Source organism: Dendrobates tinctorius, unplaced genomic scaffold, assembly GCF_039654945.1.
Source record: "Dendrobates tinctorius isolate UK_male_01 unplaced genomic scaffold, ASM3965494v1 ptg000019l, whole genome shotgun sequence".
NCBI lineage: Eukaryota > Metazoa > Chordata > Amphibia > Anura > Dendrobatidae > Dendrobates > Dendrobates tinctorius.
The window spans coordinates 35595733-35611319 of record NW_027361687.1 but is presented as its reverse complement, the minus strand read 5'-3'; the positions used below and the strand labels follow the sequence as shown (position 1 = coordinate 35611319).

Sequence of the window (15587 nt, the reverse complement as noted above, 5' to 3'; positions counted from 1 at the left end):
GAATGATATCTCGTCAGGGACCAGTCTGCCGTCCTGTGGCACGAATGATGTTTTGTCAGGGACCAGTCTGCTGTCCTGATGAATAGAAAAGACCAGACTTGTGGCTGAAGAATGGTTCCCTCTGCTGGTCATTCAGTGTAATGAGATTCACTGACCACCAGATGGAGCTTTTTACTATAGTAACACTCTCTCCTGACAAGTGCTCACGGTCACTTAAGAGCTCTGGCTCCTTTCGTCAGTGATCAGCTGACTGGGCGTCACGTGGCTCAGCCGGAAGCCGCTGCACTGCTTGGTCGCAGTTATGTGTGCGGCGGTCTGGTTGCAGCTTCTGCTGGCGGTGGTCGCGGCGCTGGGGACCCCTGACGACAAGGAGACCCGGAAGGTGAGAGAGTGATGGGCCCCTCAGTAATCTATGAGGAGACTACAACTCCCAGGATCCCCGGAGTGGCTGCAGAACCGCTGCCTCGCTGTTGTGTAGCGCGTCCTGATGGGACTTGTAGTTCTGTACTCGTTTGGGCTGTTGTTGAACGAGTGGCTGGGATTTGTAGTGTACAGCTGCTGGTTATTTTCTTAAAGGGTCCACACATGATGTATAAAGTATCAGTCCTGCTGTGGTAATGCTGGGAGCTGTAGTTCTGCCACACATATAGGGTGTATTATTGCTGAGGAGGAAGGGAGGGATCTGAGCCTGACTCACCTCTAGAATTGAAAGCTCAGCAACCCCTCCCCCACCAGTGGTGATCGCTGCCACCAGGGCTGACCCCTCCCCCACCAGTGGTGACTCCTCCCACAAATCCCAAAACAAGGGGAACTGAGAATTCTGTTGATGTGTACAGGAAACGAGCCAAGCAGCCGTCTGACTCCCGTACTGGCACTTTAAGGTGCAGAACGTGTGAAGATTGTTCCTGGGGTGCCAGACATTAGGGATCTGCTATCAGTCCATGAATTATGGGACCTTACAGATAGGGATCTGATATCAGTCCATGAGAATTATAGGACACTACAGATGGGGATCCGCTCCCCTCCTCTAGTTATAGGATAGTACTGATGTGGATCCGCTCCCTTCCTCTAGTTGTAGGACATTACTGATGGGGAACCGCTCCCCTTCTCTAGTTGTAGGACATTACTGATGGGGATCCGCTCCCCTCCTCTAGTTGTAGGACATTACTGATGGGGAACCGCTCCCCTTCTCTAGTTGTAGGACATTACTGATGGGGATCCGCTCCCCTCCTCTAGTTGTAGGACATTACTGATGGGGATCCGCTCCCCTCCTCTAGTTGTAGGACAGTACTGATGGGGATCCGCTCCCCTCCTCTAGTTGTAGGACATTACTGATGGGGATCCGCTCCCCTCCTCTAGTTGTAGGACAGTACTGATGGGGATCCGCTCCCCTCCTCTAGTTGTAGGACAGTACTGATGGGGATCCGCTCCCCTCCTCTAGTTGTAGGACAGTACTGATGGGGAACCGCTCCCCTCCTCTAGTTGTAGGACATTATTGATGGGGATCCGCTCCCCTCCTCTAGTTGTAGGACAGTACTGATGGGGATCCGCTCCCCTCCTCTAGTTGTAGGACAGTACTGATGGGGAACCGCTCCCCTCCTCTAGTTGTAGGACATTATTGATGGGGATCCGCTCCCCTCCTCTAGTTGTAGGACATTACTGATGGGGAACCGCTCCCCTCCTCTAGTTGTAGGACATTACTGATGGGGAACCGCTCCCCTCCTCTAGTTGTAGGACAGTACTGATGGGGATCCGCTCCCCTCCTCTAGTTGTAGGACAGTACTGATGGGGATCCGCTCCCCTCCTCTAGTTGTAGGACATTACTGATGGGGAACCGCTCCCCTCCTCTAGTTGTAGGACATTACTGATGGGGAACCGCTCCCCTCCTCTAGTTGTAGGACATTACTGATGGGGAACCGCTCCCCTCCTCTAGTTGTAGGACATTACTGATGGGGAACCGCTCCCCTCCTCTAGTTGTAGGACATTACTGATGGGCAACCGCTCCCCTCCTCTAGTTGTAGGACATTACTGATGGGGAACCGCTCCCCTCCTCTAGTTGTAGGACATTACTGATGGGGAACCGCTCCCCTCCTCTAGTTGTAGGACATTACTGATGGGGAACCGCTCCCCTCCTCTAGTTGTAGGACATTACTGATGGGGAACCGCTCCCCTCCTCCAGTTGTTGGACATTACTGATTAGGATCCGCTCCCTTCCTCTAGTTGTAGGACATTACTGATGGGGATCCGCTCTCTGCGGGGACAGATCATGGTCCTGTCAGTTGTCGGGCATCACTCCTCCTTTCGTCCATATTGATGGTTTTCTTTCTTGCAGATTTACCTTCAGTTTAACCCCGGCTTTTCCAACTCTTCTGTGAACTTGCTGCACACCCGGGCGGTGGGAAATGGCAGCACAATCCACTACATCTGGAGCACCATCGGGGCCCCTACTGTGCTGCTCATCTACACGGAGGACGAGCACAGCGAGCTGCAGGTCAACTGGACCAAGCTGCTGTCTGCAGATCCCTCCGGAGCCATCACTATGGATCCAGCTGACAGCGTGCTCTACTCCACCGCCCTCACTTTCACCAGGGTAAGTGATCAGGGATTCTTAGAACGCCCCCTTAAAACTAATTTCCCATGATGCTTTACTTGCTCACATGTGTGGCTTTTCTTCCAGATATTCGAGTATAACGATGTGAACAACACGGCCAACTTCTCCGGCACCGCAGAGCGGTATTTCTACCCCGCCTACGACCTGTCCAACTTTGTCTGGAAGAATGCCAATAACACCCTAAATTCTTCCTCTTTCTCTTTCCGCCTGTCCGGAGTGGACGCATCTGATCCCACAGGGAGTTTCAGAAATGGAAGTGTCAGCTTTAGGGTGAGTGGAGATGGCGGCTACGTTCCTCTGTACAGATCACTTTAGGTTAGTGGACCTTTAAGAACCGCAATACCTGTCGCTCGTTTCCTCAGGTTTCTGCATATGACAGACCCGGACGGGACACCTCCGCGCCACGGCTTCTCCACACCGCCAACTGCACAAAGCTGGAGTTCAGCATCTCGGGGGTCCTGCCCCGAGGAAACCAGTCCCGGTTTGCTCTAGAGATGGTCACACTAGAGAAGAAGTCAGGGCGTAAGATGTTACAGTCTGTCCGCTCCATCGATGATGAGTACACGCCGACCATCTTTAAGGTATGAGGCATACCAGCTCCAAGGTAGAAACCAGGTGAGGCTGGGCAGATGTCAGTGTATGATGTCGTCATGTGTGTCTTTGCTCTGTTTATCCACAGATGATGGAGCTGGTGCCCAACTCTCCCAATGCCAGCTATGCCCAGGGCTATTTCCAATGGAAATCTGTGGCGTACGGATCAGTGAATGGCACTAGGTCAAACTCGCTCCCGTGTGTTGTATATGACCCTAAGGACGTTAACGGGACCCTGAGTGTCCCTCATATCATCCAGGCCTTCTATGGGGAGCAGCTGATCCACCAGTACAACATGGAAGTTCTGAACGTGTCTTTCGGGATCGCAGAAGGCGACTTCTACGATAAAAACATGTTCCTTGGATGGTGAGTGTACTCCTATTGTTTGTGTCCTACCTCACCCTTCTCAGACTCTGTGTCCTATATCCTCTGCGTCGAGCCTCCCCCTCTGACCTCGCGCCCTGCGTCTGTCCTTCCTTCTCTCCTCCTCCCGTGATCTCTGGGACCAGCTTCTTACTGATGGATTCCTGGTTGCAGGTCAGCTCTGGTGGGATACGGGGTTCCACCTCGTGACTCTTTCTCCATCCTGGTGATCTGTATCATGGCGGTTGCGCTGGGGACTCCATTGCTGCTGTTGATAGTTGGATCCATTGTTGTCTCATTTAAGAAGAAAAGCGTTTACTCCAGCTATGAGCCCATTAACTAGAGGCTGGAGATGGACAACTCCTCAAATCATTTGCACATACGGACGTTCACACAGCAATAACCCTGGTCTGGTGGCGCCAATTCAGGGACCTACGACCTTGATGGGACAATTGAAATGACCGGTTCAATCAACGCACAGGAGCCTGCTCCATCCATTACTTTTATTTTCCAGTAATCTTGCCTTCCTCCTTGCTGTAGTTACGCACATACAGCTGCCAAATTATGAGATATTTCCCATAATGCATTGGAGCGCAGTGCATTCTGGGACCTCAGCGTCGTACTTGCTTTGGATGTGACTGGAGTAGGAATAATGTTACCGATACATTGTATGTAACACATTCTTCACCTGTGTCACATGACATTCCAGCCTTCTAATTGGCTGATCTAAAATAGGGCGATCACTTTGATTTGCTCTCATTATTGCACTGTTCAGGGTTTGTTTTTTTTCATTGCTGCTGTTTAATATTTTTTTTTACATCCTTTTACTTGAATTTTTTTTTTTTTTGTGGTTTTGACTCTGTAAACGATGATTTAGGTTTTTTTAAAACTTTGCTTTCAATAAAAAAGGAGAAGGAGAACAGCCGACCAATATCTTACTGGTGCTCTAGATCAGTCACAGCCAGAGCTGCAGGCACCCATAACTTTTTGCCATCTTGTATGTGTAGTTGTTAAATTTGCAGGCTTATACATTTGGATTGCAGCTCTGGGTGTGACTGGAGATTAAGAATAGAAAGATTTACACCTATGTGTTTTTACATTTCGGAGATTAAAAAAAAAGTTATACAATGCTTCATAAGGCTAAATATTTTATTTTCCCCTCTGTAAATCCTAGGGTGACACAGTACACAGCATAAAAAAAACAAGTTACCGGTCAGGGAGCGTTGACACTGCTTTCTTAGCGCGATTGTGCGAAGAAGAGCAACAAAACCATCAATCTTGCTAAACTGTGGTGAAAATAGTGTAAACACAAACTAATTTATGGTTTACATTGTAAAATGCTTGCACATGTTTATTGAAATCTGCACATCCTGGAGGTGAGTTTGGTGCCCATAGCGGTCCCCAGAGATCAAATTCTCACAGGACGTGCAACACACAATATGATCACCAGATGTGCTTCTTTCAATAAAGGATTTCTCGCTTTAAATTATAATTTTAGTCTTGAGATATGAAATGGATATAGGCCACCTGCCTGCTTTTTGTAACAAACTTAAGAGCTCATGGTCTGAGCACAGTCTGTCTGCCGCCCTCCTGATGCTGTCAAGTTGAGATCTTGAGACCTGCAAATAGATTGTGCTCGGACCAAGATCAACAGACGTCTGTATGAGCCATTAGAAAAACTTTTCATCTTCTCTCCACCGAAAGCAAAATGTTCAACAAAGTGCCCTCTTTTGTCCAAGTCTGATCACTTATGGTAACCAGAATTCATATAAATTTGACTGGTTTTCATAGAGGCAACAAGGACCATTTCTGCCCTGATGTAGTGCATATACATGAGGCCTATTTACTATTACTCCCTTTTTCTACATAAACGCATCTGACTGTGGTCATTATTTTAGTTAATGGCCACCTATAGATAGTCTGTAACAAAGTCTTAGAAAAAGCACATCTTGAAGGTTTCATGCAGGTTCCTTCTGCCGTCTAATGGGGAAACTGCTTCCTTAAAAGGCAAAATTTGTCAAAATGATTAATATCCAGTGTGTGAAAATGGCATCTCACAAGAAGCAAATGTACCCATTGTTCCTTTGCAGGTGGATGTTTTGCATTATCATGTTTGAAGTCTCATTGAGTTTTATGCTCAGGAATGTTATTCTCGATATTCATCCAACTTTCCTGCATTTCACTGTTATTCCATGGCGCGTTCCCCTGTCTCGGGATCGACTCCCACATCTGTCTCTAAAAGTCCAGCAAAAAATTGGTTAGACATTGACAAATAATAGGATATAAAACAGAAGAAATCAAAGTAGATGACTGCCTAAAAACTTGACTAGGGGTGCAAGTGGACCCCATTGCAATGCCCTGAATATAAATAGTGATGGGTGAGTAGCATCGTTGCTCGGGTCTCCCCGAGCATGTCGGATGACCGCCAGTATTTTGGCGTGCTCGGATTTAGTTTTCGTGCTCAGATTTAGTTTTCGTTGTCTTATCTGCATGATTTGTGACTTGTAGACAGGCTGAATACATGTGGGAATTCCCTAACAAACAGGCATTCCACACATGTACTCAAGATGTCCAGCAGTCGCAAATCATGTAGCTAAGGTGACAAAAACTAAATCTCTGAGCACGCCAAAATACTCGGAGCTCACCCGAGCAAAGAGTATACTCGCTCATCACTAAAAATAAAGTGTTGAACATCAGTAAATGAGATACATATTATTTTTTTTTATCTGACAGATACAATGTAATATATTCTAACGATTATACCAGTAATCTCTTCAGATATGCACAACATTGTTCTTGTCGCTTTCCCTTGTCAGATGCATGGAAATATTCTGCAGATTATTAAACATTTATAGAAATCAACATCCATATGCTGTAGACTCACCCATGCTGGAGATGCTGGGGGATGGAGGAGATATCACATGACGCTGATGATGTTCCTCACGGTAGGACACAGAAGAATAAGCAGAATCTGTGCCTGGGTCTAGGTCTGCATGGATCTGTATAGAGTCTATGACTTGATGAGGGAGGGGGAGATCTGGAGACAGCGGCAGGTCAGACACAGGATGGCTGGCTGGCAATGGTCCTAGCACTACCCCATCCTCAAATCCACCACTGAAAACACTGGCATTTGCCATCTGGGACTCATTGCTACTTGTTTGTTCCACTACATTAAATGTGGAAACTGGAGGGTAGGTGGGTGACCATTTTTCCTTGTTTTTCGATGGTAACATATCAGCATGGTGGACATCTAGAAGACAGAAGTCATTGCTCAGTCTGATACAGAACATTTTATTTCAAGCACCAAATCTGTGCCATTGGGTTGTGAATTTATTTATACTGGCCTGTATATCCCAGATTGTCCCGTGTGCCACAGGAGGGGGGGGCACATATTTATACTGCTTCTATTGCTTTCATTTCCAGCTGTATATATAGGCATGAAGTGAGCTCCCCCTAGCGGTGACAGGAGGCAGACAGAATATGTCTCTATTATATGGCTACAATAAGGTAAGTTCGCCTTGGGTAGAGTTTGTTTATGAGGGGCATTGCTTGTGGGGATCACTCTCATGTCACTTAATGTAAGCAGTACTAAGGTTGCATCCAGTACTTGTGTGCATTCTCAAGACTTATTTAAAGATCTTTCAGAATTTGAAAAACAGTGCCACACCTGTTGATAGGCTGGGTCTGGTATTGCAACTGAAAGCAAGAGATGGCATATAAGAGAAGAGGGTCACTAGGTGACCCCCTCCTATTTGCAGTCATGCAATGACGGCTGCATGTTCTGGCTGGGGCGATTAATGGAAATGTTCTTTTGTGTCTGATCGCAGCTGGAAAAACCAGTACAACTACTTTTACAAGGAATCAGTTCCATGACTGAGAGCATGCTATTAACTGTTTATTGCCCTGTGTCTAGTAGGATCTCATATCCTGTACAAGAATCCATATTAGGCCACCTACTGGTTGCCAGGGGATACTGCAATTCACACTGACTCACTAAACCCATAAATGAGCCTCCCACAGCCCGGCCCCTACACTACCCTCAGTGAAAACCCACAGTGTACAGCACCTGGTAGGTGCGGCTCACAGAGGACACTTGGCACCCCCTAGATTTATCCTGAGGGAGAGAAGTTATATAGTGTTAGATCTGCCCCAACCTGTCTGACTAATGAATGCAACATCATAGTATGTGAGGGAGCGCTGCAAATATTACATCAGATCTGTCTATTAATCTACAACTGGCCCCAGAGCCAGAGATAGTGTGGCCCTTGGCAAAGGATAAAAAAGGGGCCCAAATGTAAGACCCTTAAGTGCCGATTGCACTCGTTATCCGGGCTCTTTACAATGTGACGAGGAGTGATGGGCACAGAACTATGGCCAATACGATTGCTCTGTTCCCATACAGCAGCGTTATTTATTGACAGCATATCTCTGTACAACAAGCAATGTGCTGCCGAGAACCAAAATGTTTGTTCCTATACAAAAGATCCAATCACCAGATGAATGAGCAATTAAGGACGGACACACACACACAATGCTACACCCGTACTATCTTACCCACTGGTAGACACACACTCAGTGCTACACACACTGTTACAGACTGTTAGGCCTCTTACAGACTGTTAGGCCTCTTTCACACTTCAGTTTTTTACAATCAGTCACAATCCGCCAGGTTTTGAAAAAAAACGGATCCTCATATTTTTTTTGAGGATCCGTTTTTTTCCCCATTGACTTGCATTAATGGCGGATTGTGACGGATTGCCGTCCGTTGCATCCGTTTTTTTTGAGGATCCGCCAAAAGTTGCTGTCCGTCACCATCCTCAAAGATTTCAAAACGGAGCTTGTAACGTTTTTTTCTCTGGCGGATGATCCTCCAGACCAGACACTCATTTAACCCGAAATTCTTTGTGGGTGCCGGCCAAAAAAAAAAAAAAAAATCTCTCTCTCTCGTTTCCTTTAAATTTCCTCATTTTCAGGATCCGTCTCAAAACGGATCCTGTGCCATCCGTTCACATCAGTTAAGAACGGATCCTCTTGTCTGACTTTTTGGCGGATTTGAACTGATGCAAAAAACTGAAGTGTGAAAGAGGCCTTAGACAAACTGTGTATGTTTCGCTATGTGTCATAGACACACACTATGCTACTCACATACACTATATGTTACACGGGAAACAGTGCTACACACACTGTATGTAGCATACAAATCTGCTATGTTTTCTAATACACCTGTATCCAGGCAGCAGCTCTGTGTTGTATCCAAGGGTCATTCTGGATGGATAAACAGTTATCTAGAAGTGTAAACACTAAAAGCACTGATACAACTTAACCAAAGGTAAAAACTTAAAATTAGAAGCAAAATTCTGATAAGTGAAGCAGAAGTCATTAATAACTCACATGCAAAATTATATAAAATATTTAGAATAATACTGCCCCCTATGTACAAGAATATCACTACTATAATACTGCCCCCTATGTATGAGAATATAGCTACTACTGTATAATACTGCCCCTATGTACAAGAGCATAACTACTATAATACTGCCCCCTATATACAAGAATATAACTACTATAATACTGCCCCCTATATACAAGAATATAACTACTATAATACTGCTCCCTATATACAAGAATATAACTACTATAATACTGCTCCCTATATACAAGAATATAACTACTATAATACTGCTCCTATATACAAGAATATAACTACTATAATACTGCCCCCTATGTACAAGAGCATAACTACTATAATACTGCCCCTATGTACAAGAATATAACTACTATAATACTGCTCCTATGTACAAGAATATAACTACTATAATACTGTCCCCTATATACAAGAATATAACTACTATAATACTGCTCCTATGTACACGAATATAACTACTATAATACTGCTCCTATGTACAAGAGCATAACTACTATAATACTGCTCCTATGTACAAGAATATAACTACTATAATACTGCCTCTATGTACAAGAATATAATTACTATAATACTGCTCCTACACTGGGTGCAGAATTATTAGGCAAATGAGTATTTTGATCACATCATCCTTTTTATGCAGGTTGTCCTACTCCAAACTGTATAGGCTTGAAAGCCAACTGCCAATTATGTAAATCAGGTGATTTGCATTTCTGTAATGAGGAGGGGTGTGGTCTAATGACATCAACACCCTATATAAGGTGTGCTTAATTATTAGGCAACTTCCTTTCCTTTGGAAAAATGGGTCCGAAGAAAGATTTGACGGACTCTGAAAAGTCAAAAATTGTGAGATGTCTTGCAGAGGGATGCAGCAGTCTTGAAATTGCCAAACTTTTGAAGCGTGATCACCGAACAATCAAGCGTTTTATGGCAAATATCCAACAGGGTCGCAAGAAGCGTGCTGATAAAAAAAAGGCGCAAAATAACTGCCCATGAACTGAGGAAAATCAAGCGTGAAGCTGCCAAGATGTCATTTGCCACCAGTTTTGCCATATTTCAGAGCTTCAACGTTACTGGAGTTTCAAAAAGCACAAGGTGTGCCACACTCAGAGACATGGCCAAGGTAAGGAAGGCTGAAAAACGACCACCTTTGAACAAGAAACATAAGATAAAACATCAAGACTGGGCCAAGAAATATCTTAACTGATTTTTCTAAGGATTTATGGACTGAAGAAATGAGAACGACTCTTGATGGGCCCGAGGCTGGATCAGTAAAGGGCAGAGAGCTCCACTCCAACTCAGACGCCAGCAAGGTGGAGGTGGGGTACTGGTATGGGCTGGTATCATCAAAGAAGAACTTGTGGGACCTTTTCGGGTTGAGGATGGAGTGAAGCTCCACTCCCAGACCTACTGGCAGTTTCTGGAAGACACCTTCTTCAAGCAGTGGTACAGGAAGACGTCGGTATCGTTCAAGAAAAACATGATTTTCATGCAGGACAATGCTCCATCACATGCATCCAAATACTCCACACTGTGGCTGGCCAGTAAAGGTCTAAAAGAAGGAAAAATAATGACATGGCCCCCTTGTTCACCTGATCTGAACCCCATAGAGAACCTGTGGTCCCTCATAAAATGTGAGATCTACAGGGAGTGAAAACAGTACACCTCTCGGAACAGTGTCTGGGAGGCTGTGGTGGCTGTGGCACGCAATGTTGATCGTAAACAGATCAAGCAACTGACAGACTCTATGGATGGAAGGCTTTTAAGTGTCATCGTAAAGAAAGGTGGCTATATTGGTCACTGATTTGTTTTGTTTTTGAATGTCAGAAATGTTTATTTCTAAATTTTGTGCTGCTCTATTGGTTTACCTGGTGAAAATAAACAAGTGAGATGGGTATATATTTGGTTTTTATTAAGGTGCCTAATAATTATGCACAGTAATAGTTACCTGCACAAACAGATATCCTCCTAAGATAGCCAAATTTAAAAAAAAACCACTCCAACTTCCAAAAATATTAAGCTTTGATATCTATGAGTCTTTTGGGTTGATTGAGAACATAGTTGTTATTCAATAATAAAAAGAATACTCTCAAATACAACTTGCCTAATAATTCTGCACTCGGTGTATGTACAAGAATATAACTACTATAATACTGTCCCTATGTACAAGAATATAACTACTATAATACTGTCCCCTATGTATGAGAATATAACTGCTATAATACTGCCCACTATGTCCAAGAATATAACTACTATAATACTGCTCCTATATACAAGAATATAACTACTATAATACTGCTCCTATGTACAAGAATATACTATAATACTGCCCCTAGGTACAAGAAAATACTATAATACTGCCCCCTATGTACAAGAATATAACTACTATAATACTGCCCCTAGGTACAAGAATATAACTACTATAATACTGCCTCCTAGCTGTGAGGTTGTATGTTTGTAGCTCTCCTGATGTCTGGAGCAAGCCCAGGGGGAGGCCACCCTGGGCGGGGTAACTCCCCAAGCAAGGCCCAGGCTTCCAGGCCTACACTTGGAAGTAACGCTCAAGTTGTGTCTAAGGCGGATGCAAGTCCCAAAGTTGTTTCTGAGGGAAAGAAAGCTCAGAATGGAAGTAGCAGCAGCAGCAAGAAAGATGAAGCTGTGAAAGTGCGTAAAGTAATGGAACAAGGAAAAGCCATGGCTGTGGGTAAGAAAGTTCCAGTTAAGCAGTCAGCCAGCCAAGGCAAGCAGAGTGAAGTGCAACTTGGAGAAATCCAGAAGAAATCTACTGGTGAGAAGCTGAATGGAGGAAAGCAGCCTGCAGCTCAGGAGATGCCATCACCGGCTTCAGGTGTGCAGCTGACTCCCAGCAGACAGAGGAGAACCTCACTGGAGAGACAGACGATCCAGGAGAACCTGCAGCAGAAGCATGTGGTGGCCAGCATGGCGAGCTCTGGGCGCACAAGGTCGCAGTCAGGTGGCAGCAGTAAAAGTGCTGTGGAGCCTGGAACCACGAAACCAGCGGTGGTGAAAACTAAGGAGTCGTCTGGTTTCAAGCATCCAGGGACATTGCTGAAAGCAGGATCCCAGGAGGAGACGCCATGTGCACCTGAGCTTCAGGTCGCAGAGGAGATGCCGGGACTGGTCAAGAGGCTCGGTGAGTTACAGCAGCACAAAGACTTGCTGCAGAAACAAATAGACATGGGCTATAATGTAAAGGCTGCTAATCCTGGGGATCACACCTTTTGTGATCAGACTCTGAACATGCTTGGTATACAGCTGGCAAAAGTGGTGACGGACATGGACTGTGTCCTAGAGAAGATGGGGCCCCTGGCAGAGACTTATAGGAACCAGGAACTGTTTATGGCACACAAGCAGGACTCTGCAGGTTCCAGCTCAGACATTGTCCCAGGTGGCCCCCAGAAGCCGGTGCGGCCAGTGCTGCAGCCTGCAAGTTTCTGCTTCCAAAAGGGTCAAATACTGCAGCCGCAGCAGCCTGTGGCAGATCCCAAGCAGCAGCATGTTGTGTAGATTCCAGCAGGAGTACCACAAGTCTCAGAATGCCCAGCAGAGCAGCTTGCAGCAGATTCCAAGCAGCAGCATGGACTGCACTTTCCAGCAGAGGGACTACAAGTCTCAGAATGCCAAGCACAACAGTTGGGCAGTGGACATATGCTGGTCATTACTGATGGTGCCCAGCAGGGCTCTGATGCTGGGGATAACCGTGCTGTATCTGAGGGGTTGGGGGAGCACAGTATCTTTGGTGGACGTTGCACAGTCTGATAATGACATTGGTGCTGATGATAACAATGTGCATGATAATGTCTGTGATTTCACCCCTTTAATTTCAAGCACACAAGGTGTGGCTGCCCCTCCTGCTGCAGACCTTCACCCTGTCAGTCAACCCAATGTGACCCCGCACGGTCCCCCCAGTAATGCCTGGAGTCGTGGTGCTCCGTCCTTTACCTCTGGTACCAATTATACAGGCCAGGCGTTTAAACGGAGAAACGTCGTGCTTTTCCGGCACAGAGGTGCCAAGGAGGACCTGCCAGACAGGAGGTTTGTCGTCAGGGAGCTCTTGTGCCACCAGATGGGGTTTGTGCCAGTCAGAATCCTGGCAGTGATTAATCTTCCAGACAGGCAGGGCTATGATGTCAGCTTTAAGCTCATGTCTGACCTGGATAGATTGTGGTCTAGTTTCCCCAAGTTTAGAGACACAGAGGGCTGGCGTAAGTTCAGCTTTATTCCTATCTCTAAGCCAGATACTGTCACCGTAAATGTCATCTTCTGGAATGAGTCTGTTCCCCCGCAGGACATTGTGGTGTGGCTCCGGAGGCATTGTGACCTGGTCTCTGACCTCACCAAAAGCAGAGACAGTGATGGTATCTGGACAGGAGGATGGCGGGTTTTGGTGAAACTGCGCCAATGCAATATCACTGCCCACTTACCCAACGCCTTCTTTATTGGGAGGGAGAGGGGTGTGTGTTTCTATCCTGGGCAGCCTCGTAAGTGCTTTAAATGTGGCAAGGCAGGTCACCTGGCAAATACCTGTACTGTGGTGAAGTGCAGCCTGTGTGGGGAGGTCGGCCATCTAGCTGCAGACTGCAAGAACATCAGGTGCAACCTCTGTGGGAAGATTGGTCACCCTTCACAGGGACTGTCCAGATGCCTGGCACAATATCTGTAAGGACTTTCCTGACGAGGACTTGGTGGCAGGGGCAGAGATTCTGGAGGAGGCAGCTTTACTCTCAGGGGAAATACTGACCAGACCAGAGGTCCACCAGGGGTCTACTCAGCTAACACCAGAGTAGTAGGGTTCAGAGAGAGAACAGGGGAGTATGGAGGTTGTACCTCAGGGGCAGCGGTCACAGGAAGGCATTACTTCAATACTACCATCTGTGTCTGAAGAGAATAGCAATAATCATAAAAGGAAGAAAAAGGACAAGGCCTCCCGTAAACCTGAGGAGTATGACACTGGCCAAGGAGCCGGGAAGAAATTCCAGAGTTCTGCAGGTGTAATGGTCATATCTAACAGGTTTGATGTTCTGTCTGAGTCTGACGGCGATTTTGAAGATGACCTTAAAAGAATTGACGCAGAGTGTGATAGGGACGTAGAGGACTGTCCTCCGCCAAAGCGGAAGCCCTTACCTGAGGGCACTCGGGTAGAGTCTGAGATGGAGACCGGTGGTGAACAGAATAACTCCGACTCGGATCTGTGACGCTGTCAACCAGATAATGTCCAAACTCAGATAGGGAAAATCATTAGGAGAAATTAGGAAATGTTAAGATATGGAAGGATGAGTCACTGGGTAGGAATATGATGAGCTCTGTTTGCAAAGTGGTTTTTTTTTTTTCTCAACTAGGAGTATGGACTCTAAGTTAATTTGATATGTATAAACTGGATATGTAATGAATGTATGCACAATCCTAGTGAATTTAGTTTTGCATTATTGGAGGAATGTTATTTGTATTTGTTTGGTTTTTACAATAAAAATTGCCCCCTATGTACAAGAATATAACTACTATAATACTGCCCCCTATGTACAAGAATATAACTACCCTAATACTACCACTACGTACAAGAATATAACTACTATAATACTGCCCCCTATGTACAAGAATATAACTACTATAATACTGCTCCTATGTACAAGAATATAACTACTATAATACTGCCCCCTATGTACAAGAATATAACTACCATAATACTGCTCCTATGTAGAAGAATATACAGTGGGTACAGAAAGTATTCAGACCCCTTTAAATTTTTCACTCTTTCATTGCAGCCATTTGGTACTGTGAATTAAAAAAAGTTGATTTTTTTTTCTCATTAATGTACTCTCTGCATGCCAACTTGACTGAAAAAACGTGACATTTTTGCAAATTTATTAAAAAAGGAAAACTGAAATATCACATGGTCATAAGTATTCAGACCATATGCTTAGACACTCATGTTTAAGTCACATGCTGTCCATTTCCTTGTGATCCTCCTTGAGATGGTTCTACTCCATCATTGGAGTCCAGCTGTGTTTAATTAAACTGACAGGACTTGATTTATAAAGGCACACACCTGTCTATGTAAGACCTCACAGCTCACAGTGCATGTCAGACCAACTGAGAATCATGAGGTCAAAGGAACTGGCCAAGGAGCTCAGAGACAGAATTGTGGCAAGGCACACATCTGGCCAAGGTTACAAAAGAATTTCTGCAGTACTCAAGGTTCCTATGAGCACAGTGGCCTCCATATTCCTTAAATGGAAGAAGTTTGGGACCTCCAGAAGTCTCCCTAGACCTGGCCGTCCAGCCAAACTGAGCAATCGTGGGAGAAGAGCCTTGGTGAGAGAGGTAAAGAAGAACCCCAAGATCACTGTGGCTGAGCTCCACAGATGGAGTAGGGACATGGGAGAAAGTTCCACAAAGTCACCTATCACTGCAGCCCTCCACCAGTCAGGCAGTGGCCGATGGAAGTCTCTCCTCAGTGCAAGACATATGAAAGCCCGCATAGAGTTTGCGAAAAAATACAGGAAGGACTCCCAGACTATGAGAAATAAGATTATATGATCTGATGAGACGAATATAGAATTATCACAAAAAAGTTCTAAG

The 15587-nt window shown here is 45.4% G+C and overlaps 1 protein-coding gene across 1 annotated transcript; it reads left to right on the top strand.

Moving 5' to 3' along the window:
- The first annotated feature begins 202 nt into the window (after positions 1-202).
- On the top strand, positions 203-4695 carry GLMP (glycosylated lysosomal membrane protein). Its single transcript, XM_073566928.1, has 6 exons — positions 203-382; positions 2333-2590; positions 2678-2881; positions 2974-3192; positions 3291-3568; positions 3740-4695. Exons 1-6 carry the CDS (start codon positions 302-304, stop codon positions 3906-3908), a joined length of 1209 nt encoding a protein of 402 aa, XP_073423029.1. The 5' UTR covers positions 203-301; the 3' UTR covers positions 3909-4695.
- The last annotated feature ends 10892 nt before the right edge of the window (positions 4696-15587 follow it).

Excerpts from the sequence above, each read along its gene's own strand:
- GLMP (XM_073566928.1), top strand. The coding sequence starts at position 302 with ATGTGTGCGGCGGTCTGGTTGCAGCTTCTGCTGGCGGTGGTCGCGGCG. Across the intron at positions 2,591-2,677 it reads CCGCCCTCACTTTCACCAGG|ATATTCGAGTATAACGATGT; the intron begins GTAAGTGATCAG and ends CTTTTCTTCCAG. Across the intron at positions 3,569-3,739 it reads AAAAACATGTTCCTTGGATG|GTCAGCTCTGGTGGGATACG; the intron begins GTGAGTGTACTC and ends TCCTGGTTGCAG.